Source organism: Mustela erminea, chromosome 4, assembly GCF_009829155.1.
Source record: "Mustela erminea isolate mMusErm1 chromosome 4, mMusErm1.Pri, whole genome shotgun sequence".
Lineage (NCBI taxonomy): Eukaryota > Metazoa > Chordata > Mammalia > Carnivora > Mustelidae > Mustela > Mustela erminea.
Genome location: NC_045617.1, coordinates 123435064 through 123457894, shown reverse-complemented (window position 1 = coordinate 123457894; position 22831 = coordinate 123435064). Strand labels below are relative to the sequence as shown.

At 46.6% G+C, this 22831-nt stretch overlaps 2 protein-coding genes across 3 annotated transcripts; one reads left to right on the top strand and one right to left on the bottom strand.

Moving 5' to 3' along the window:
• Nucleotides 1-7732: 7732 nt before the first annotated feature.
• On the bottom strand, nt 7733-16453 carry GNL1 (G protein nucleolar 1 (putative)). Its single transcript, XM_032338074.1, has 13 exons — nt 16168-16453; nt 15319-15852; nt 14755-14920; nt 14233-14369; nt 13926-14077; nt 13737-13808; nt 12574-12781; nt 12301-12396; nt 11535-11729; nt 9104-9282; nt 8863-9025; nt 8473-8613; nt 7733-8087 (listed from the first exon to the last, which is right to left on the bottom strand). Exons 2-13 carry the CDS (start codon nt 15389-15391, stop codon nt 7846-7848), a joined length of 1824 nt encoding a protein of 607 aa, XP_032193965.1. The 5' UTR covers nt 15392-15852; nt 16168-16453; the 3' UTR covers nt 7733-7845.
• On the top strand, nt 16449-21827 carry PRR3 (proline rich 3). 2 transcript variants are annotated; one of them, XM_032338132.1, is made up of 5 exons: nt 16449-16653; nt 17371-17433; nt 19412-19594; nt 19954-20244; nt 20508-21827. In XM_032338132.1, the coding sequence occupies exons 1-5, from the start codon at nt 16548-16550 to the stop codon at nt 20612-20614; spliced, it is 750 nt and encodes a 249-aa protein (XP_032194023.1). In that variant the 5' UTR covers nt 16449-16547; the 3' UTR covers nt 20615-21827. The 2 variants fall into 2 exon arrangements, with proteins under 2 accessions (XP_032194023.1, XP_032194024.1); XM_032338133.1 differs by lacking the exon at nt 19412-19594.
• The last annotated feature ends 1004 nt before the right edge of the window (nt 21828-22831 follow it).

Sequence of the window (22831 nt, the reverse complement as noted above, 5' to 3'; positions counted from 1 at the left end):
TCCAGACTTCAAGCTCCATTACAAAGCTGTCATCATCAAGACAGTGTGGTACTGGCACAAAAACAAACATATAGATCAATGGAACAGAATAGAAAGCCCAGAAATAGACCCTCAATCCTATGGTCAACTAATCTTCGACAAAGCAGGAAAGAATGTCCAATGGAAAAAAGACAGTCTCTTCAACAAATGGTGTTGGGAAGATTGGACAGCCACATGCAGAAAAATGAAACTGGACCATTTCCTTACACCACACACAAAAATAGACTCAAAATGGATGAAGGGCCTCAATGTGAGAAAGGAATCCATCAAAATCCTTGAGGAGAACACAGGCAGCATCCTCTTCGACCTCAGCCTCAGCAACTTCTTCCTAGGAACATTGCCAAAGGCAAGGGAAGCAAGGGCCAAAATGAACTTATTGGGACTTCATCAAGACCAAAAGCTTCTGCATAGCAAAGGAAACAGTTAATAAAACCAAAAGACAAGTGACAGAATGGGAAAAGATATTTGCAAAAGACATATCAGATAAAGGGCTAGTATCCAAAATCTATAAAGAACTTCTCAAACTCAACACCCAAAGAACAAGTAATCCAATCAAGAAATGGGCAGAGGACATGAACAAACATTTCTGCAAAGAAGACATCCAGATGGCCAACAGACACATGAAATAGTGCTCCACATTACTCAGCACCAGGGAAATACAAATCAAAACCACAATGAGATACCACCTCACACCAGTCAGAATGGCTAAAATTAACAAGTCAGAAAAGGACAGATGCTGGTGAGGATGCGGAGAAAGGGGAACCCTCTTACACTGTTGGTGGGAATGCAAGCTGGTGCAACCACTCTGGAAAACAGCATGGAGGTTCCTCAAAAAGTTGAAAATAGAGCTATCCTATAACCCAGCAATCACACTACTGGGCATTTACCATAAAGATACAAATGTAGTGATCTGAAGGGGCATGTGCACCCGAATGTTTATAGCAGCAATATCCACAATAGCCAAACTATGGAACGAACCTAGATGTCCATCAACAGATGAGGGGATAAATAAGATGTGGTATATATATACAATGGAATACTATGCAACCATCAAAAGAAATGAAATCCTGCCATTTGCGACAACGTGGATGGAACTATAAGTCAATCAGAGAAAGACAATTATCATATGATCTCCCTGATATGAAAAGTTGAGAGGCAATGTGGGGAGGTTGGGGGCTAGGAAGGGAATAAATGAAACAAGATGGGATCGGGAGGGAGGCAAACCATAATAGACTCTTAATCTCACAAAACAAACTGAGGGTTGTGGGAGGGGCGGTGGGAGGTAGGGAGAGGGTAGTTGGGTTATGGACATTGGAGAAGGTATGTGCTATGGTGAGTGCTGTGACGTGTGTAAACCTGGCAATTCACAGACCTTTACCCCTGGGGCTAATAATACATTATATGTTAATTTTAAAAATAAAAAAAAAAATTAAAAGAGGGGAGCCTGGGTAGCACAGTCATTAAATGTCTGCCTTTGACTCAGGTCATGGTCCCGGGATCCTGAGATCAAGCCCTGCATCAGGCTCCCTGCTCAGTGGGAAGCCTGCTTCTCCATCTCCCACTTCCCCTGCTTGTGTTTCCTCTCTTACTCTCTCTGTCAAATTAATTAATTAATTAAAAGAAATTAAAAGTTGGAAATAATTTTCATATTAATTTTGTAAAAATAATGGAAAAATATAATGGAATATATATACACATACGTGTGTGTGTATATATATATACACATACATATATATACACACACACATACATATGTGTATATATATATATATATATATATATATATATGGAAAAAAATAATGGAAGATATTTCAGGATACATCCCATTAATATTGCTTTTTTGTTCTCCTCAGCAATCAAGCGATTCTCACTTTGATAATTCAAAAGACACATTAAGAAACATATCCAAACTTTGCTGTCTCTTTACCCAAGTTTGATTTTAGTATTTTATTAAAAATTCTTGAATTTGTAAATATTAAAACACTGCAACTTAATGGCACAAGAATGACAATGTACTAGCAATAAAATCAAAATAGCAGCTAAACTATTTAGAGGCAGTAGCAACTCCTTACTTCAAAGATAATTTTAAAAGGCAATTTTATTTTATTTATTTTTTTTTAAAGATTTTATTTATTTATTTGACAGAGAACACAAGTAGGCAGAGAGGCAGGCAGAGAGAGAGGAGGAAGCAGGCTCCCTGCTGAGCAGAGAGTCCAATGCGGGACTCGATCCCAGGACCCTGAGATCATGACCTGAGCCGAAGGCAGCGGCTTAACCCACTGAGCCACCCAGGCGCCCTAAAAGGCAATTTTAAAGAATGCTTCATATGTATTAAAAGCAGCTCTCAGCCTGCAGTGATGCCACTGCACCGACAGAGGACACTGCCAGGTGTCCTCTGTCGGTGTAGCTGGAAAACCTTTAATCAATGCTGTTGCAATCTCTTAATTAGCTTGAATTGATGAGTTCATAGAATTTATTTTGCTAATTATGTTTACTGCTTATGTACTTACTCTTATACTACACACTAACTGGTACAGAAGTGTTCTAACAACTGGTTGAGCCATCCCAGTGCAGACCAGCTGATAGTGCTAATTTTCTTCTATTAAGACAGAAGCTACTGGGCTCCTGTGGGAGGGAACTCTGCACGAGGACTCTCAGTCCACCATCTTCCACTCTATGGGGCTTGTTCCATTCTAATCCCTACTTTCCTGCATTTCCAACTTTTCCTCCTCACTTTATCCTTCTTGTTCTTCTTGTTCTTGTTCTTCTTCGTCTTTTATTGATCCTTCTTTTTTTTTAATTTAATTTTATTTTTTTATTTTACTTTTTTTTTTTAATATTTTTTTTATTTCTTTATTTAACAGAGAGAGAGATCACAAGTAGGCAGAGAGGCAGGCAGAGAGGGAGGGGAAAGCAGGCTCCCCGCCGAGCAGAGAGCCCAATGCGGGACTTGATCCCAGGACCCCGGGATCATGACCTGAGCCGAAGGCAGAGGCTTAACCCACTGAGCCACCCAGGTGCCCCTTGATCCTTCTTCTTAACAGCATATGAAAACACTCAAAACTTCACAAAAAAGAAAAAAGTTTCCTCAGTTCTATATACTCTGCTCCCTCAATTTTTCTTCCCTTGCAATTATGGCCAAATTTATTTAAAATTGTATCCCTTCCTCCACTGCCTCCATTTCTTTCCTCCAAATTATTCCTCCATGGCCTGACATCTGGGGCTTCTGATTTCAGATCAGAACTGCTCCCACCAAGATCACCAAGGCTCCTTGTTGCCAAACCAGTGGCCACTCCTCATTCTTGGTGTCATCACTCCTCAAGAGCATTCCACACTTTACCCTTCCTTCTTACCCGGGCTTTCACCACAACACACTTTCCAGGTTTCATTCTGTCTACTGGCTTCTCTTCCCCTGCTGTCACTTTGGTGTATGTTCACTTTCTTCCTTAGCTCTCTTCTCTTCTCATGCTATACATTTTCTGAGGCCTATCTCCATTACTCTCCTCCCTCTGTGTGTTGATGCCACCCATTAAATCTGTCTGCAGCCATGAACTTCCTCCAAGTTCCACTGGAATAAATCTTGTTGCAGAAAATGGTGTCACCCACCCAGTTGTCAAGTCAGAAACAAGATATGCAATCTTGACTTGTCCCTTTCCCTCCCCCACATTGCAAAATGATTCCCTAGACATTAACTTTATCTAAGCACCCCATAAAACTATTCCTCTTCTTTCCATCAGCCATTACCTTAATTCTAGTTTCCATTCTCTTCCCCTGGGATCACTGCAGAAGCTCCTTGCTCAGCAGGAGCCTGCTTCTCTCTCTGCCTTCCACTCTCCCTGTTTGCGATCTCTTTCTGATTCTCTCTGACGAGTAAGTCTCCATGCTGCAAAGTGATCGAAGTCACAAATCTCTCCCTGTTCTTAGGCTTAAAGCTCTCCACTATTCCACTGGATAAAGACTCCTTCTTATCATGGCTGACAAGGCCTAGCAAGAGCTGGCCCAAGCCTCCCTCTCCAGCCTCACCTTTCCCCACCTCTCCTTTGCACCATAAGCCCCTAAGTGATGCTGAACATATTGGTCCTCCCAGTTTGTTTTGTGCTTGTTCCTTGACCTTTGATGTCCCCTCTGGAATACTCTTGTCTTCTCAATGCCTGGCTAACTCCTACTAATCAGTCTTCAGTCTTCAGGCCTCAGCTTGGACCTCTGTTCCTATAGGTTTCCTTTGACTCACGACTGGCTTAGCTGCCCCTGTTGACTATTGTCACAGTAACTGTTTACGATAGACTACTGATTTTTTCAATCTTGCTATACAAACACAGCTTCCAGCCCTGTCCACCGCTCCTTCCTGATTAGCATCCCAAGACCCTCTCCTGAGCCACCACTAACCCAGGCGATCCTGTATGACCCTTCTTACAGCATTTATTACACTTTTTTGGTAACTCTGTATTTGTTTCCACTCTCCAATAAATCATGAGTCCCACAAAGGACCACTTCTATATCAGTTACCACTTAGCAATTGCCAAATAGTGATTGCTCAACAAATGTTCAGTGGGTGAATGAATCCTTCTGTGATTATAGTTCAAGTTCAATGGATACATGTAATTAATTTACATAGTGCTATAGAATTATTGTATTAGTATCTAGCTGTTTTACTCCTTGAGGGTATAGTCTATGCCTTATTCAATGTCTTTGTTCCAGAAAACTCAGCATGCCTGGCACATACACTTTTCAACCAACTTTTGTTGATTGTTTTCAGTGATCCTAAGAAATTAAGAAATAGAGGCCCAGGTGATTGAACCCTAGACTGCACATAGCTACCTTGTCCCAGAAGCAGTATTAGAACTCAGTCTGATGGGGCGCTTGGGTGACTCAGTTAACATGTCTGCCTTTGGCTCAGATCATGATCCCAGGATCCTGGAATTGAGCCCCTTCTCTGGCTCCCTGCTCAGTGAGGAGTCTGTTTCTCCCTTTCCCTCTGTCTGCCCCCTACCCTCCCCATTCCACTGGTACTGTCTCAAATAAATAAAATCTTAAAAAACAAAACAAAACAAAAAAACAACAACAAAAAAAACCCTGAGTCTGAAAAAAGGGATGCTGGGAAGGAAGTTCCTTGATGTCTAAATAGAATGTCAGCACAAATGAGAGAAGGACTGAGTTCTCTCCATCAAGAGACTGACCAGAGAGGTGCCTAGCTGGCTTAGTTGTGAGAACATGTGGCTCTTAATCTCAGGGTCATGAGTTTGAGCCCCACATTGGGTGCAGAGATAGCACAAGTAAACTCAGAGAGAGAAAGACACTGGCCAGTAGCAATGGGAACTGCTACAGTCAAATATCCTCAAGTAGATATGACTTAGGCTAAGGGGTGTGAAGACAGGGGTTTTGGGTATTTCAGCATTGAAGAGAGATTGGACCCCTGGTTTCTTTTGACCCTTTTATTAGTTAGTTTCAACCCTCAGCCCCAGGTACTGGTATTAGGGTATTATTTGTTCTTCTCTGAATCTGTTTGCTGCTAAGAGAGTTCTTTTCCCGGTCTTTTTTTGCTACAGTGAGTCACTGACAGGGGCCTGGGAAAATAATTTATAGTATAGCACATGGTGGATGTCACCTCTTTCTAGGTGTTCAGCATACCCCTCCCCCACCACCCACCTTGGGTACCTGGGTGGTTCAGTCAGTAAAGCCAGTAAAGCCTCTGCCTTCTGCTCAGGTCATGACCCCAGGGTCCTGGGATCAAGTCCCGCATTGGGCTCCTTACTCAGCAGGAGCCTCCTTCTCCCTCTGCCTGCCACTCCCCCTGCTTGTGATCTCTGTCTCTGAAACAAATACATAATTAATAAATAAATAAATAAATAAATAAATAAATATTAAAAATAAGTAAGTAAAATCTTTTAAAAAAAAATCTCTCCTCTTCAGCTTCCCCTCCAGCTCCAGGTCTCACCTTTTCATCCCCACACCCAGACTCTCCCAAAAACTCTGGTGAAATTCAGGAGACAGCCAAGAGATAAAAGTGAAGAGAGGCAGCACTGCAGAGGAGGTGGGGAGGGAACAGGAAGAAATGTGATTTTCTCCCTTTCCTCCATTTCTTGAGAACACTCCAATGTCCCTACCTCTAGAAGCAGATAAATCCCCTGCTTTCCTAAACATCATTAACCTTTAGAGGAAGCTGAGCCTGAGCTCCTTTCTTCCATCCTAAGAGTCAGCCTTGAGGCTAAAGAGCCCAGGGTGGGAGATAAGTGGGCTTTTCTCTAATTGGGACTTTTTCTCTTTTACCGCACATTTTGAGTAACCTTCAAGTACATTCACATACTGACAGTATTTTATCTCTGCACTGGACTTGAAATTCCAGGACTTACCTCTTTACTGGGACCAATACACTGTGAGCTTGGGGGAATGTTGACCAGGACTCAAAAGCCAAACATATCAGCCTCTTGTAAATATACTTCATTTCCTTCACTCCTGGACTGACTGGGTTTCTACTGGCATAACAGAAAACTGCCCAGTGACCTAGATTCTGCAGAAGATGCTTTAGAGCGAAGAGAAGGAATCTGTTACTCCATCTTCTCCTCATTCTTGCACCTAACAGTATAGGTTTGTCAGCCCATTAAAAATACTTTTTGCTAATGCTTAACTCAGACAACACTGTGCCAGTCAACAAATCCCATTCTCCCTTTTTCCAATAATTAAGTCTAGGAGTCTGGCTGCTTGCTTAACAAAGGAGTACAGGAAATCTTCAGATGCTCTGACTCATAGGATGGCTGACTACTGCTGAGAGGCCCAAGACAGCTCTGGCTACCTGCTGAGTTCTAGCACAGACCCTGCAGTGATCATCTTTTCTCTAGCCCCAGCCCAGGCTAAATAGGATTCAAAAAACTATCTCTGTGCCCTCGATCAATCTCATAGACTTTTAGGGCATATGGGCTTTTAAATAATGAAGCTTAACACTGTACTTAAAGGGCTGGTCTGCTTAAATCATGAATGTGCACATTACTTGTTGCCAGTAATTAAGATGCTACTTGTACACATTTAATCACCATCTTCACAAACATTGTCTTAACTAAAAACTTCTATCAACACGAAGTCCTAGAATGATAGCGTATTAACCTCAAAGATTTAGAAAACATCACACTCTTCTTCATCTAAAAACTTGGGTGCCTGAGAATGGGGTCTTAATCATGGCCAGGCTGCACATTTAGGGAAGGCCCTATCTACACATTTTTATACGCTTAGTGCTTAGCAGAGATCCAGACACACAGCTAGCCCTTGATAAGTATTTGTTGAATTTCAATAAGTCCTATAAAACTCACATGGCGACATCAGCTTGTCACATCTCTTACCACTTCTGCTCCAAATAGTAGTACTACTACTAGAACCTAATAGACCCAGGTCTAGCAGCAGGGGGCACACACAGCTGCTGCTCAAATCTGAAAAGGAATGGCACAAACTCCAAAAGAGGGTTGGATTTAGACCTGGCCTCAAAGCCTGAAGTGACTTCCCCTCCCCATGTTGATACTGGGATTCATAAGGTACAGAGTAGAAGAGTGAGCAAAGACAGTGGATTTCATAGCCTTACAACCCAGTGAATTAACCCCTAAGAGAACTCTTCCTTCCCAAAGAGGGGAAAGAAAGGAGAAGAGGAGAGAGGTTTCCCACAGCTGTCGGCTAAAACAGCCGCTCTCACCTCAGTCCATTCGGGGAAGGGGTTATAAAGCAGACCATCTTTATTCACAATTGGGGCAGCAGAGGGGAGGTACCCCCAGGACAGTTCAAAAGCAGAGATACTGGGTGGAGAAGATGGCGCAAGGTAGGAACTCAGCACTCATCCTCTCCCAGTAGGGCATAAGGGTTTCGAGCAGCCAGGCTGGACCCTGGAGCTGAAGTTGGGGTGTCCTCATCCCCTTCCCCCTCCTCATCCGCATCCCGGTCCTCCTCTCCCTCCTCCTCACAGGAGCTGCTCAGCTCTTCTTCTTCCTCCTCCTCCTCGTCACCAGCTGGCCCCACCCTGCCCTGCAAAACCACCAGCTCTGTGGTCTCTGGATGGGACTCCCAGGTGCCTGGGGAACCAAAACAAGAAAAGAACAGAGGAAAGTTTTAAGCGAGGAACTAAAGCCAAAGAAAGATGGAGAAGAGGCAAAGACTAAGAGTAACAATCGGTTTTGCAGCTGCTGGCATTCATTCATTCATTCATTCATTCATTCAAATTCCCATGTGCTGGGCACTGAACAGAAGCTCTGCATATATTAACTCTACTCTCTACCATCACCTTGCCAGAGGACAACTATCATCCAGGTTTTGCAGATCAGGAAACTATCTCAAAGATGCTTAGTAACATAGAGCTGACAAACAGGTATAGAATCCAGGTCTAACCCTCGCTCTGTGTAGCCACAGAACCTGCAACCTTTTGCCTACATAGTAACACAAGAACAGTGGCTGTCTGACCTTTCTGTTCATTGTAGCCCGGGGGATGAAAACACAGGCTGAGGCGGCCGTCCAGTGCCAGCCGTAGGAGGCTATTGGCTGCTCTGTACACATCGTTCCGGGCTGCCTTAGCTGTCTTATAACCACGTTTCTCTGCCCAGGCTGGAGAGAGAAAAGAAGAGTAGGGAGGGAAGCCATTAACTGGGCCCAGTTACCATCACCCCATTCTTGTAACACAGTCCTTCCAGTTTTCTACAGATCATCCCAGACCACTAATCTTGCTGGCCCCACGACAGAAATCCAGGCATGAGCAGCCAGGTGCTTCATCAATGGCAGAACCTGTGAGGACAGGTGAGGAGATAGGACAGGGTTCAGGGTAAGGGGAGGAGAAACCAAGAACATAGAGCCCACCTTCACAGATGTCCCAGGCACACCAGGGGTGTTCCGCTGAGGGATCCTTGGCCTCTGGGTGGCGCAGGTGGAGCAGGACCTGCACAGGAATTCGAGAGGCTAGGTAGCCCACGGCGGTGTATGGCTCCTGGATTTGGGCAATGGGGTAGATCCCCGCCAGAACCTGAGGGCAAATTAAGAATGCTCAGTCTGTTCCTGACCTCTTGCCTCCTCTCCTTTCCTGCCCCCTCTGCCCTCATACCTGTAACTGCCTGGGCAGAAGGGATGGGAATATGAGGCCGGGGCAGTCACAGAGCTTCACAGAGGGGGTGAGAAAGTAGGTCTGAAAGTATCGGGTGTGGCCAGGTGTTCTGGAGACACTCACGACCTTCCTGCCTACCAGACCGTTGATCAGCGAGGACTTGCCCACATTGGGGAAACCTTAGAAAGGCAAGAAAAATTAACATTAGACAGTTCCCTACTCTGCGTCAGGCAGGATATGGTGCTATAACTATAAGAAGGGAAGTAAGGCACAGAAATTAAAGAAGAGGGGGTGCCTGGGTCGTTCAGCCACTAAGCATATGCCTTGGGCTCAACTCAGGGTCCCAGCATCCTGGGATCAAGCCCCGTATAGGGCTTCCTGTTCAGCAGGAAGCCTGCTTCTCCCTCTCCCACTTCCCTTGCTTGTGTTTCCTCTCCCACTGACTTCCTGTCAAATAAATAAATCAATCTTATGAAGGAAGGAAGGATGGAAGGAAATTAACAAAGTGATACAACCTTGCAAGTTTCAAATCAGATTCTGGGCTGCCAGGGTTGAATCCTGGCCTCTCCACTTATCAGCTTTATAACCTCAAGGCAATTTACTTCAATTTCTGAGCCTGTTTCCTCATCTTACAAGTACAGATACCTTCAAGCTCAAAGTGGTCAGGATTAAATACAACTGTGTGGTTCAGTGCCTGTGGTACACTAAATGCCCAACACAAGTAAGACATGCAGCTCATAATCATCACAACTTCTCCAAGGAGAAGACGGGAAAGCCTCGAGGCTCACTGCCACTCTCTTCAGGACTACCTCTAATATTTTGGGTGACCTTGGTATCCGCACAGGTGGCCTGTTTAATACTCTGGCCTCTGAGTGCCAGCATCTATCTTCCGAAGGTCATTTCCTCAACTACCCACTGCCATAGTCATACTCTGGATCTGGTCAATTCACGCTTCTAAAATCTCAACTGCAAGCACCACTCTCTCTGCCCTGATACCCCGTCATTCCAGCTCACTTACTCTGTTCCTCATTTCCAGTAAATTTTTGACCCACTATTCCATACTGAACTCATGTCCTCACTTCCCTTCTTACCCAACTGAGATACTATGACCCAGCTCTATACCCAGCTCCTTTTACAGACCACGAACTCTCAAGTCCTGCCCCTCTCCTCGATCTTACTCATCCCCATGGCTCCCATCTCCCAGTGCTCTGACACTGGCTTGTCCCATAATCACCAAGCTTGCTCCGACATCTAGATCTTTTCATTTACTAATCCCTTGGCCTGGAAGGCCCTTTTCCCTTATCTCCAAATGGTTATTCCTCTCAACATGCCGGGCTCTTCTCAAAGGGGACTTTACATGAGAACCCTCCTCTCTGGGTCACTCTCTATCCCCTTTCATTGTCCCTAAATAATATGGCTTCAAGTCATGAATCTATTTATTTCCAAGGCAATAAGCTCTGTGAGAGTAGGGACCTTTCTGCCACTTTCACGGCAGCATTATCTGCTCCTGGAACAGCACCCGGCACTTAGCAAAACATCAGTCGATAACTAGAAGTAAATCCAAGCTCAGGACTGCCTATGCCACAGAAAATGCTCTCCCTTGCATCACTGTGATGTAAGCTACTGCACACAGGTATTGCAGAGTCTTTAAGAGTGGACACCCCACCCCCCCTACCCTCGCCAGGGAGAAGCAGGGGGAAATGACTGGAGAGGGTGCCATCTGTCAGCAATCAGGTAGGTTGTTCCCAAGACAAAAAGGGGACTAACTCAGGAATGTTTCCAAGGAGCCCAACTAACTACTCTGCTTTCCTTAATTTGATTCCCCTATCACCTCAATGCCACAACTTTGCCCACGTCACTTCTTACGGCTCCCATCAACAAAGGGAAGGGGCCTGGGTCCTAATCATACATTCCTTTCTTCCCCACCAAGAATGGAGACAAAGCTCTTAATTCAGGGAAATTCTCCTTGACAACAGACTTAAAGGGATAAGAGTTAGAAGATATGAATGCTAACTAACCTCCTACTAGGACGTAATGATTTCTCTACCACAGACCGATTATGACTATGGGAACAGTTAAGATATATATCATTTAGAACAATGCTTGGTACCTAGTAAGCACTACGTAAAGGTTAAAGTTTAACAATCGTGATTATTACTAGTAACACTATTTGTCAGTCATCCTTGGGCTCTGCCTATGCTATTCTCTTCATTCCTCACATCTGTTCTTCTAATTGGGTATCAGCATCCTCATTCTAAAAACCAAAATAACTAAGACTCGGAAAGGGTAAATAACTTGCTCAAGATTAGTAAGAGCTAAGCCTGAATTTAACTCAAGGGCACCAGGACCTTTTCACTATTGCTGACACCTTCCTTTTCTGAAACTCTGTACCTCAGGGTAGGCCACCACGCATGGGCCACCACTTCCTTACCCACACAGCCAATGGTCACCACCCCATCTTTGTAGCGCTCCCGGGTTGGGCCAGTTGGCTCCATCGCTGAGTCAGTCTGCTGCTCCACCAGGACTGCAAGTCCATCCTCTTCTTCCTCCTCCTCTCCAGAGCCATTTCCCCAGGTGGCCCCAGCCACATCTCGGGCAATCTTCTCTCGCCAGCTGCTCAAGTCCACTGTTCAGGAAAGAAGATGATAAAGGTTCTCCCCAGGGCTACCAGAGATGATTGCACAGACTATGTACTGCACAACTCCCTCTGGAGTTGGAGAGTGCCAATCCACATGACAGATTCTTCTTGGCCTGTGTTGAGTTTCGGAAAAATACAGGGAAGACTGAAAGCAACAGAACACTGGGGTTCCTGCCTACCTGCTGTCTTTGTTGCCACCATGTGTGCTTCCTCTTCTTTTTTTAAGATTTTTATTTATTTATTTATTTGACAGACAGAGATAACAAGTAGACAAAGAGGCAGGCAGAGAAAGAGAGAGAGAGAGAAGCAGGCTCTCCACTAAGCAGAGAGCCCGATGCGGGGCTTGATCCCAGGACCCTGGGATCACGACCCGAGCCGAAGGCAGTGGCTTTAACCTACTGAGCCACCCAGGTGCCCCTGTGCTCCCTCTTCTATCCTTCTCCCGCGTGCTCAACTACATCCATAATAGAAGGGACTAACTTCAGGGAAGGGAAGCAAAATGACTTTAGGTCTTGGGTCTCCCCCATATCCTTCCACAGCTTCCCTCTTAGCTATATACCTTTTCCTGCAGTGATGGCTTCACAGGCTCTCAGCAACTGCTCTGGCCCCAAGGCCCGAGTCCAACCTCTCCCCCGCCTCCGACTCTTCTTCAAAACTGAGATCAGAGGGCACAAGTGTTAGGCTTAGTGTTAGGTGTTGGGCTTATACACCCCAGCTCACCCACCACCCTTAGGCCCAAGATCAGGTACTCCTTCATCAACAAGCTTCTCTATTCTCCGTTGTCCCCTGCCACCCCACCTCTCCCATGCTGCCTTTCTCATTGCCCACTCACCACTACTAGGGTCCTGTGGGGTGCGGGGGTCCCGAGGGAAAGAGGTAAAAAGGACTACGTAGAGCTGGGGATAGTGTTGGTGAAAATAATGCTTCCAGGCAACCACGAGAGCTGGTGGGGCTAGATCCACCTTGTTCAGGACCAAGACCAAGGCCAACCCAAGTTCTCCAGTCACGTACTCGTAAAGTGCTGGTGGGAAATTCACAACCTGGGACAGGGTTGGCGAGAGGAGGGAGCAATGAGAGGTCAACCCAGAGTTCTCTGCCTCTAGTTCCCCAATCACCAGGTACCACTCAGAGACAAGACTCTGGGGGTAGCAGATTCTAGGGGCAAAAGGGTAAATTAGCAAAACTGAACTAGAAAAATAAAGTAGCAGTAAGCAATACCTGTGCATTTGTCTCTGGGGGACTTCTTACAGGTCCTGATTAGGGATGGAAATGAGCCAAAAACAAGACAAGGAAATAGTGATACCTAGCACACTGGTGTAAAGATTGGGGTCAGGCATAAGAGTAGGGTTGGGATAAAACTCATAATACCTGTTTTTGTGTGCACACAACTATCTACACGTATTTAGATGCATGTATGCACATGCACATGTCTGTAGATTTGTGATAAGCATATGTGGCTGTGTGAGTGCATGTGAGTACACACATTCGTATGTGTAGGAGTGTGTATATATGGGCCATTAAGGACTTCCAAGCTCAATGTCCCCACAGACCTCCCTTTCTCCCACTAGAGGACAGCAATGGAGTGGCAGAGCCAGGTTAACATAAAGGTGTCCAGCAGCCAAGTTTAGAGCCTTAACTACCATCCTAGTCTTCCATGTAAGGCTGAATTCTATAGAGACTGATGTGGTGGGGCAGGGAGGAGCCCCAGGCTGCCTTCACAGAATCCCCTGGAGCTCCACACTAAAACATCCTATTGGTCTAGCTATGGTGGAATGAAAACAGGATACACAGTTTTTCATCAAAGGAATAAAGAGTCAGTTAACCTGAGCAGGAGTGACAAGCTGTGACACTGATGAACAAAGGACTGACTTCTTGACTGCAGACATCACTATGTGGTAGGAAAGACATTTCCATCTCCCAACTCCTGCCTCCGCCCTTTACCCCACAAGAATCTTCCTCCCCATCCTCCTTGTCACCCTCAGCCCCAGTACTCACTGGGTGTCGGATATCAGTGATAAGTAGGACAATGTCAGACATCTCCAACACACGCCACAGCTGCCTCCATGTCTGAAAAAACAAGATTGGTGGAAGAGTACCTAAGCCCAGAATTCCTCTCCTGCCTGACCCCAGACCAATGTGACTAACGGTCACTATGCCCCACTCCTGTCCCCACTTCATTCTCACCTCCAGATTATGCTCAAAGTAGCTGAGTTTTTCAGAGGTGTAAGCCCCATGAATCTTTGCAAGGTACTCCTGGAAGCTCCGTTCCTCCTGGCTCATTAACTGCTCTTTGGACATCTCATAGCTCCAAGGAGGACGTCGGGGAAAGTCCAGAACTGGGAAGTTGGGAAAAAGTCCAAGTAAATCAGAATAGTTTCAGGGCTCAAGAATGGATCCCAGACCTCTCATCCCTCACAGTCAGATCTTCTTCTTCCAAGTTCCTTCCCTCAACCCACTGCCTCTTCCAAATACCCAGATGTTGAGCTCTCACCTGAGCCAGGCTGATAGACCTCCCGGATGTCCAGCTCCAGCAGCTCAGCACTAACAGGTTGCAGCACTTGCTCGCGGGCTGCCCTCTTTCTCCTTTCCACCTCCTCCCGGCTGTCTCGCTCAAAATGCAGCCGGTATCTAATGGGACAGGGACCGTAGCATCTCTTGCAATCCCATGGCCACAAACTCCCCTCCTGGGCAGACAACTTCATAGAGCTTTCTCTCCAAAGTTGTCCAAGTCTCCTCTCAGTCCACCTCCCTCAAGTCCCTCTCCCGCAATATTCTGCGCTTCTCTAAACCTCGCTTTTTTAAAAGCCAAGAACTCTCTCCAGCCGCCCCCGCCCGGCAAGGGAGGATTGTGGCCGGCTCCCGTGAGCCCAGCTGCCTGCCAAGAGACGGACGGCATCCCAGACCCACCCCCTCCACGACCAGCAGCAGGCTCCCCCCTCCCACCCCAGCCAACAACGCTCTCACTTCCGGGTAGGCGGGGATGCCCCGGCCAGCGCCCCCAGCCTGCTCTCACCGATTTGGGTCATAGCCTCGAGGACCCAGCCCCTGGGAAGGCTGCTGATTGAGCCTGCGGATATGATGGGTCACAGACTCCCCGTCCGAGGTGTCGGTCTGCTCCTCCCGTCGCTCCCGGCTCCCGCTGCGGCTGTTGGAACTGGATCGCAGCCCATCTTGGAGCCCTGCGGAGAGGAGGCGGTGACGCCAATACTGGACGGCTCTAAGGGGCGGTAAGACCCCCCTCCCCGGTCTGTGTGGCTTCCCCTCACACCACCCCACTTCTTTTGAGGCCCGATCCTCCCAGCATCCTGCCCAAGACCCTACCGGATGTGCGTGGGGGGAGTCATTCCTCCTCCAGGGACCTGCGGGAATGGCGCCCCGTTCGAGCTGGAGGGATTCCCCTCCCCCAATTCCCCATCCTTTCCCACCCCTTCCAGGGAGACTGGGGTGAGAGAATCCCGATCGTCTGCGCGTGGCCACCACCCACTCCCACACCCCGCAGGGGTGCGGCGGGCACACCCCTCCTTCCAGAGGTGCCGGGAACCCGAGCCCCGCCCCCTCCCCTCGCTCCCGCACTGACCTCGCTTACGCTCCCGCTTGTCCTGCAACTGCTTCTTCTTTTGCTTCACGCTGAAGGGCTTCTTTCTCGGCATGGCCTGGACCAGTCCCCTGGCCCACCCTCCGCCGAGCTCCCGCCGCCTCAACTGACTCCCCCCCCACCCCCCCGGGCACCCCCTGCCGCAAGGGCCTGGGACCCTAGAGGGGGCGGGGCTATGAGGTGACGTCAGCGGGCGGGCCTGGCCGATTTGCCCCCACCACCCTAACTGTGGCCTGGGTGGAAAGCGAAGGAAATACAGCCACTTCTTTATAGGAGCGAGGCGAGAGCAGGATGCGGGGTGCGCTACTGCACGTGAGAGTCAGTGGCACCGAGAAGGCGCAGCTGCGGCGAGGAAGGAGGCGCGCGTGGGAGGATCAGGCTAATTTCGTCACGGACGCTACCAACTCGCGTTCGGAGGAGGGGGGACTTGTGTCATCACTACCTTGCGCTCTGGGGGGTGGGGGAAGCTACCACTCACCTGGAGGGGGAGGTGGAGCGGAGGGCGGGTCCTACCACCTGGGAGAAAGAGCGTGATTGCGCTGAAGCTACTTCCCAGCCCCCCACCCCCCGGGCTTGACCTTAGTGGAAAGACTGGACTGCGCGTCCCAGGAATAGAGTGGAGTTGCTCGTCTACACTGGGGGCGGGGCCAGACGTCTTGAGGGGCGGGTAGCGGTCTCAAGAGCCGTGGGACCCAAATTCCTTGTCAAGGTAGTGGTAAAGAGCAGCTTTACAGATCGTAAGGGCAAAGGCAGGCTAGGAAGGAAACCCAGGTGGGACAAGGATTTTTGGAGAGAGGTCAGAGGGCACGAAGTTGTGCCTGCAGCCGTTACCATAGTAACCAGGGTCCGGATGTGGCGATCTTAAGGTGCGACAGCTCTCTCAGGCCTTCTGGCCCGAGAGCCTGTCGACTCTATGGCACACAGTGAGCGGCCAGTCGTGGGTTCTTTGCGAGGGGAGAAGAGAGGAATTTTTAAAAGCATTTAGAGGAACGCAATAAAAAGTAGCCTTGAGACTGCTCCTGTGCCTGGCAGAGACCGAGGGAGGCGTTTTATGATAGAATTTGACGCATAAAAGCTCCCCGGAGCTTTCCGGAAGTTAAATGGCGGGAGCATTAGCCTCTCCATGCACTCACCGGAAGCGGAAATAGAATCCCCGCGTGCCCCTTCCTCACTGCCCTCCAAATCCAGCTGCAGCCATTGCCGCAATCACGATGCCCAAACGAAAGAAGCAGAATCAGCAGCAGCCGCCGCCACTGCAGCAGCCCCCGCTGCCAGAGCGGGAGGAGACTGGAGACGAGGAGGATGGGAGTCCCATCGGTGAGGAGCCCGGGAGGGGTGTGCACATGCCTGTCAGTTGGTCGAGGGCGAGGGGTTAGGGTCTGAAAAGGTGCGGGGGAGGGGGCTCTAACGGAAGGAGGAAGGGCGCAAACACTGGGGCGGGGATGGGATCCTGTCGTGTGGAGTCCTGAGCGAGTTCTCTTCCTTGACCCCTCAACTTCGATCCGGCCTCTAACCTTTCTGAAGAGGGCAGGGGAGAAGATAAAGAGCTCGTGTGCGCAGTCGCAGAACGGCAAGGGAGAGGGGGCCCTAGAGAGGTTGCAGATTGCGAAGACTAGGATAACAGTTTACCGCCAGACTTGCACAGAGAAGCTAGATAGAAGTGCTGCCTTCTCTGAACTACTCCGGGGGCGGGGGGGATCGTTCTGATTGGCCAACAGTTAAAGGGAGGATTGGATTACATCTGGAATGACCCGGGATGTTTTGGGTAGCAACTAGGTTAAGGGAAAGAGAAAGCTGTAAAATAGTCTTACCGCGTTATACTCCTTGACTGAGTCTCCACTTTTTTATTTTTTTTTTCCAAACTGGAAACTTTTTTTTGAGGAAAGGGCAGGTGGATTTACCTGAGAACATGTAACACTACTGAGAATGTGTCTGGCTTTACAGATTGAATTAAGAAATTAGTAGAAAAACATAAGACAGGATCATTATAACTTTAGTCCATTTTGATAACTATATTTTCATGTCTGCTCTTAGGACCACCCAGCCTTCTAGGCCCTCCCCCCATGGCCAATGGAAAGCCTGGTGACCCCAAGTCAGGTGAGGATGAGGGGCTCTGATTCTTTGATTAGTCCTGGAGAAGGGGGCAAGGGAGGGACTAAAACCCAGGAGAACTTAAAACTAAAAGATAAGGGATTCTGTTCAAAAATGAATGGAGAGATGTATATTCACAGATTGGAAAACTCAGTGTTGTAAAAATGTCGCTTATTCCCAAATTGATCTGTAGATTCAGTGGATTCCTGGTTACAATCCCTATCAATCCCTATAATGGAAATAAACATTCTGTGTTATTACATGGAAATGCAAAAGATGCAAATACAATCTTGAAGTTGGAGGACTTACCTGAATGTCACAATTTACTGTAAAGCTGTAGTAGTTATGGTGTGATGTTGGCACAACAGACCTAAAAGTCAGTAGCTTCGTACAAAAAGTACAGTAACAGGCCTGCACGTATGTAGACCCCTCTTTTATGATGAAGTTGGAGCTGAAATAGTGGTCATTTCAATAAATGATGCTGGATTAATTGGGTATTCTTGAGGGGGATGAAATCTGACCTATTCATATGGTATGTAAACATCAACTCCAACTGAAGTATAGATCTAAGTGTTAAAAGTAAAGAAAAATATTTTCATGGTCTTGGAGGAGATAACAGTTCTTAAATAGATAATAAACATTTTAAAGATTGATGAACTGAACTACATTAAACTTTTATTAATCAAATGATACCATTAAGAAATTAATAGGAAGTCATAGAGTAGATGATACTTGCAACAAATAGAACCAATGAAGAGCTTGAATCTAGAATATACACAGGCCTCTTTTAGACAACCTGTTAGGAAAAATGGGCAACGTGCCAGAACAGCTCTCTCTCAAAAACCGAGATCTAAATGACCAAGAACATGTGAACAAGAACTCAATATCATTAGTTGTTAAATAATTGCAAGATGAAAACATAACACTTCAAGTTAAGACCCTTGTGCACTGTTGGTGAGACTGTAAAATGGTGCAATTCTATGGAAAACACTATGGAGTTTCCTCAGAAAAAGTTAGAAATAGAAATACCACATGATCCAGCATTCCCACTTCTGGGTATATATCCAAAAGAATGGAAAGCAGGATCTTGAAGAGATACTTGCACACTCCTATTCATAGCAGCATTATTTACAACAGCCAAGAGCTGGAGGCAATCTAAATGCCCATTGACAGAAGAATAAACAAAATATGGTATCTTCTTCTTTTTTTTTTTTTTTTTTAAAGGAAATATGGTATCTTCTTACAATGGAATAGTATTCAGCCCCAGAGAGGAAGGGAATCCTGTTGCATGCTACAGTATGGATGAATCTTCAGGCCATCTTGCTAAATAAAACAAGCCAGTCAAAAAAAGACAAATGTATAATTCCACTTATGAGGTATTTAAAGTAGTCAAATTCATAGAAGCAAAGTAGAATGGTGGTTAGTAAGAGCTGATTGGAGGGGGAAAAGGAGAGTTGTTCAGTACCTATAGAGTTTCAGTTTTGCAAGATGGAAAAGTTCTAAAGAGATCTGTTTCACAACAATGAGAATTTACTTAACACTACTGAAACATGCACTTAAAAATAGTTAAATGGCAAATCTTAGGCACCTGGCTGGCTCAGTCAGTGGAGCATATGACTCTTGATCTCAGAGTTATGAGATCGAGCCCCACATTGGGCAGAGTTTTTTAAAAAAAGACAGCAAATTTTATGTTACATATTCCACCACAATTAAAAAGCAAAACAAAATAAAAACACTCCCCAGAATGGCAAAGTGAAAAAAATTGACAATACCAAGTATTGTCCAAGACTATGGAACAATTGCCAGTGGGAGTATGAATTGGTACAGTCACTTTAAAAAAGAAAGTTTGACTTCATTAAACTTCAGCATACATATACCCTAGGACCCCACAATACTTCTACTACGTTTATACTCAACAGAAATGCATACATATGTGTAACAAAGACATGTATAAAAATGTTCATAGCAGCATTTTTCGTTATAGCCCCAAACTGGAATCCACCCACATGTCCACCATCAGTAGAATGGATAAATAAGTTGTTGTGTGTGCATGCAATGGGATACTACACTGCAATGAAAATGAACGAACTCCTGCTACAGGCAACCTGGATGAATCTCACAAACACGATGTTGAGCGAAAGGAGCCAGACAGAAAAGAATGCAGACTGTATGATTCCATTTATGCGAAGTTCAAAAACAGGCAAAAACTAACCTATGGTGCTAGAAGTCAGGAGAGTGGTTACCTTTGGGGAGGAGGGTGGAATAGTGGGGGGGGGGCACAAAGTGGGGAGGATTTTCGAGTGCTAAGAAGGCTCTATCCCTTCACCTGGGTGGTAAAATCACAGGTGTGTTTACTTTGATGGCAGTTGAGTTATACATTTAAAATTGGTGTATTTTTCTGTATGTATATGTATGTATATTGTACTTCAATAAAAAGTAAAACAACAAAAACACAGGGCTGCTTTATCAGAATTAAGCTGGCCACTGATCACCTTTCCATGTCTTTCTTTCTCTCTTACTCTTCAGCTCTTCACAGAGGTCCTCCAGGATCAAGAGGACCAATGATTCCACCACTGCTGAGTCTCCCACCGCCTCCTCGGGGTAGAGGCCCAATTCGGGGAGGCCTAGGCCCCAGGTGTGGGCCATATGGTCGTGGTTGGTGGGGGGCCAATACTGAACCTCCTTTTCCTGGTCCAGGCCATGGGGTTCCTTCCAGGGGAGGCTTTCACAAAGAGCAGAGAAATCCTCGAAGGCTGAAAAGTTGGTCTCTTATCAAAAATACCTGCCCGCCGAAGGATGGCCCCCAAGTTATGGAAGGTAAGGTCCATTTTTCTTATGCCTATAACATTTAATATCCACCACTCCCCAAATGCCTGTGACTCTTCTCTTTTGGGTTGTCCTTTGTCCTTCTGAAGTAAGAGTAGCCCTGAATGTGTTTTTCTCCCAGGAAAATGACTACCATTCTAAAATGTCTGGAAGTGGTAGGGAGTAGAAAATCTGACTGCCCTCTCTTTCTCTGCTTTTTTTACATTTTTTTCCTTTCTTTTATTTTAAACTGCTCAATTTTGATTTGTTTACAGACAAATCCAACCGCCCCGTTTGCCGACACTTTGCCAAAAAGGGCCACTGTCGATATGAAGACCTCTGTGCCTTCTACCACCCAGGTGTCAATGGACCTCCTCTGTGAGACTGTGCCTTCCTATCCAGGCTGGAAGGAGCCCACTGACCTAGTCGCCATATATTTCCCTGTGGCCCTGTGATGGCTACTGTGAGGCTGTTCTACCCACCACCCTCAGTCAGTGACACCCACCCCTATCCACAGCCTTCCAGTTTGGGGTCCAGAGCTGTGTTTCATCACTGGTGCCCAGTATGTGGGCTTTCTTCTGATCCAGCCTCCAGAGACTCGTCTTCAGGACCCCATCTTTGCTCCCTTCAACTGCCTCCTGGATCCTCTTCCCCATCGCCAACTGACTGCTGAACAGGAAACCTCTTTGGTGCTGTTTCTTGTGCATCTGTCCACCTCGCCCCTGGTACTGCCTTCGATTCCTGAGAGCCCTGGAGCAGTTTCCTACCATTCCCTTCTTCTAGCTGCTTGTTTTAAGTCCTTTTTATGTGACAGCCCCTACCCCCAAAGTTGCCAGTTGCTCTGTGAAACTGAGCAGGTCAACCAGGTTGACCTGGGGTCAAATATGGACGACTGGTACAGTCTCCCTGAAAGGCCACTCTCCCTGCTTTTGGATTTTGTAGTTTCTTCGTCAGTAGCATGATCCCCACCGCTCTGGTCTGTGATCACTGTGCTTTGTGAAACTGTGCATCCCCTCCTACGTAGCCTTTCTCAGTGTCCGTGGCATCTTTGTGACTTCCCAACACTAGAGTAAGTTTTTCTGCCAAAATGAGTGAGGCTCTTGGTGCCCTCTAGACTTTCCACACCTCCCAACATGGGAGAATTTGAAACTTTCCACAAGACTGCCTCTCTAGTCTCCCCATTCTCCTGGTGTTGGTTTTTCTGGGTTTGACATAAGCCCACGAGATGTCCTCTGAAGCCTCTGATGGACTACCCTATTTCCTCTCCAGCCCCCTTTAGTTAGAGTACGTCATTGTGAGGCCACCAGCCCTTTTGTCTGAATTCTGTGAATCTCCACCCGGCCTACCTTTGGGTGGAACCTGGACAGTACTGTCGCCCTCATCTAACCTTCTTCCCTACATCCCTGGTACTGGTTGTTTTCTGTGAAAACGGCAGTGAACAGGTTTGGTTTTGAACTGGCCCAGAAGAAATGGGTCAGGAGTTGTGTGGGCAAGAGGGAAGGATGAGAGCCGTTGGAGAACTGAGAGAATTTTTTTTTCTTTCTAACATTTTTTATATTAGTAATAAATGCAGTGGAAACAAGCGTTTTCTTCAATCCCTGTGTTCCAGTCATCTCTGGAGGTGCAGATAAGGGTGTTCTTTTTGGAGTCACTTTATTCTTCCATTTGTTCATATACAGTGGTGTTGGAGAAGGAAAAAGCTTGAGTTTTTTTTCAGTCTGAAGGAACTAGTGAGGTCCCATAACCTACAAGCATCAGACACACCAGGCTGCATTATGTTCAAGGGTAAGGCCTTAGAGGAGAAAGGAGAGGCCAAGTATCCACAGAGTAATTTTGTAATGTTCTACCCATGTTGTAGGTTTGATGATTATGGAGTTGTGATGACAAAACAGTCTTTTTTTTTTTTTTTAAGATTTTATTTATTTATTTGACGGGCAGAGATCACAAGTAGGCAGAGAGGCAGGCAGAGAGAGAGGAAGAAGCAGGCTCCCTGCTGAGCAGAGAGCCCGATGTGGGGCTCGATCCCAGGACCCTGGGATCATGACCTGAGCCGAAGGCAGAGGCTTTAACCCACTGAGCCACCCAAGCGCCCCGACAAAACAGTCTTTAAACAAATATTTATAGAATAACTATGGGCCTGACAGTATACTAGGCACTAGAAATAACTAAAATCAATGTTTAAATCTATAGGGGAGACAATTTTTTTTTTTTAAGATTTTATTTATTTATTTCACAGAGAGATCACAAGTAGACAGGGAGAGAGGAGGAAGCAGTTCCCTGCTGAGCAGAGAGCTCTTTGCGGGGCTGGATCCCATGACCCTGAGATCATGACCTGAGCCGAAAGCAGAGGCTTAACCCACTGAGCCACCCAGGCGCCCCGTACAGGGGAGACCCGTTTATCAAAAAATCATGAATATGTGTAAGGTCACACCTGTCAAAAGTGAGACATAATGCAAAGAGAGTATGTAATAAAGGGAGACTGGGAAGGTGACATCTGAGACAAGCTCTGAAGGACAAGCTGTGGAAAAGCAAGGTCTAAGCAAAGGTGTTCACCAAGAGATGGGAAAAGTAGGAGATGAGGCAGAAGGAAGAAGAGCTA

What these genes read in the sequence shown, in the direction of transcription:
- PRR3 (XM_032338132.1), top strand. Translation starts at nt 16,548, where the DNA reads ATGCCCAAACGAAAGAAGCAGAATCAGCAGCAGCCGCCGCCACTGCAG. An exon ending in GCCTGGTGACCCCAAGTCAG is followed by an intron (nt 17,434 to 19,411) that starts GTGAGGATGAGG and finishes TTTTCGTTATAG; the next exon opens with CCCCAAACTGGAATCCACCC. An exon ending in TGGCCCCCAAGTTATGGAAG is followed by an intron (nt 20,245 to 20,507) that starts GTAAGGTCCATT and finishes ATTTGTTTACAG; the next exon opens with ACAAATCCAACCGCCCCGTT.
- GNL1 (XM_032338074.1), bottom strand. Translation starts at nt 15,391, where the DNA reads ATGCCGAGAAAGAAGCCCTTCAGCGTGAAGCAAAAGAAGAAGCAGTTG. An exon ending in GGTGACCATTGGCTGTGTGG is followed by an intron (nt 9,283 to 11,534) that starts GTAAGGAAGTGG and finishes TGCCTTTCTAAG; the next exon opens with GTTTCCCCAATGTGGGCAAG. An exon ending in TTCTGCCCAGGCAGTTACAG is followed by an intron (nt 9,026 to 9,103) that starts GTATGAGGGCAG and finishes ATTTGCCCTCAG; the next exon opens with GTTCTGGCGGGGATCTACCC.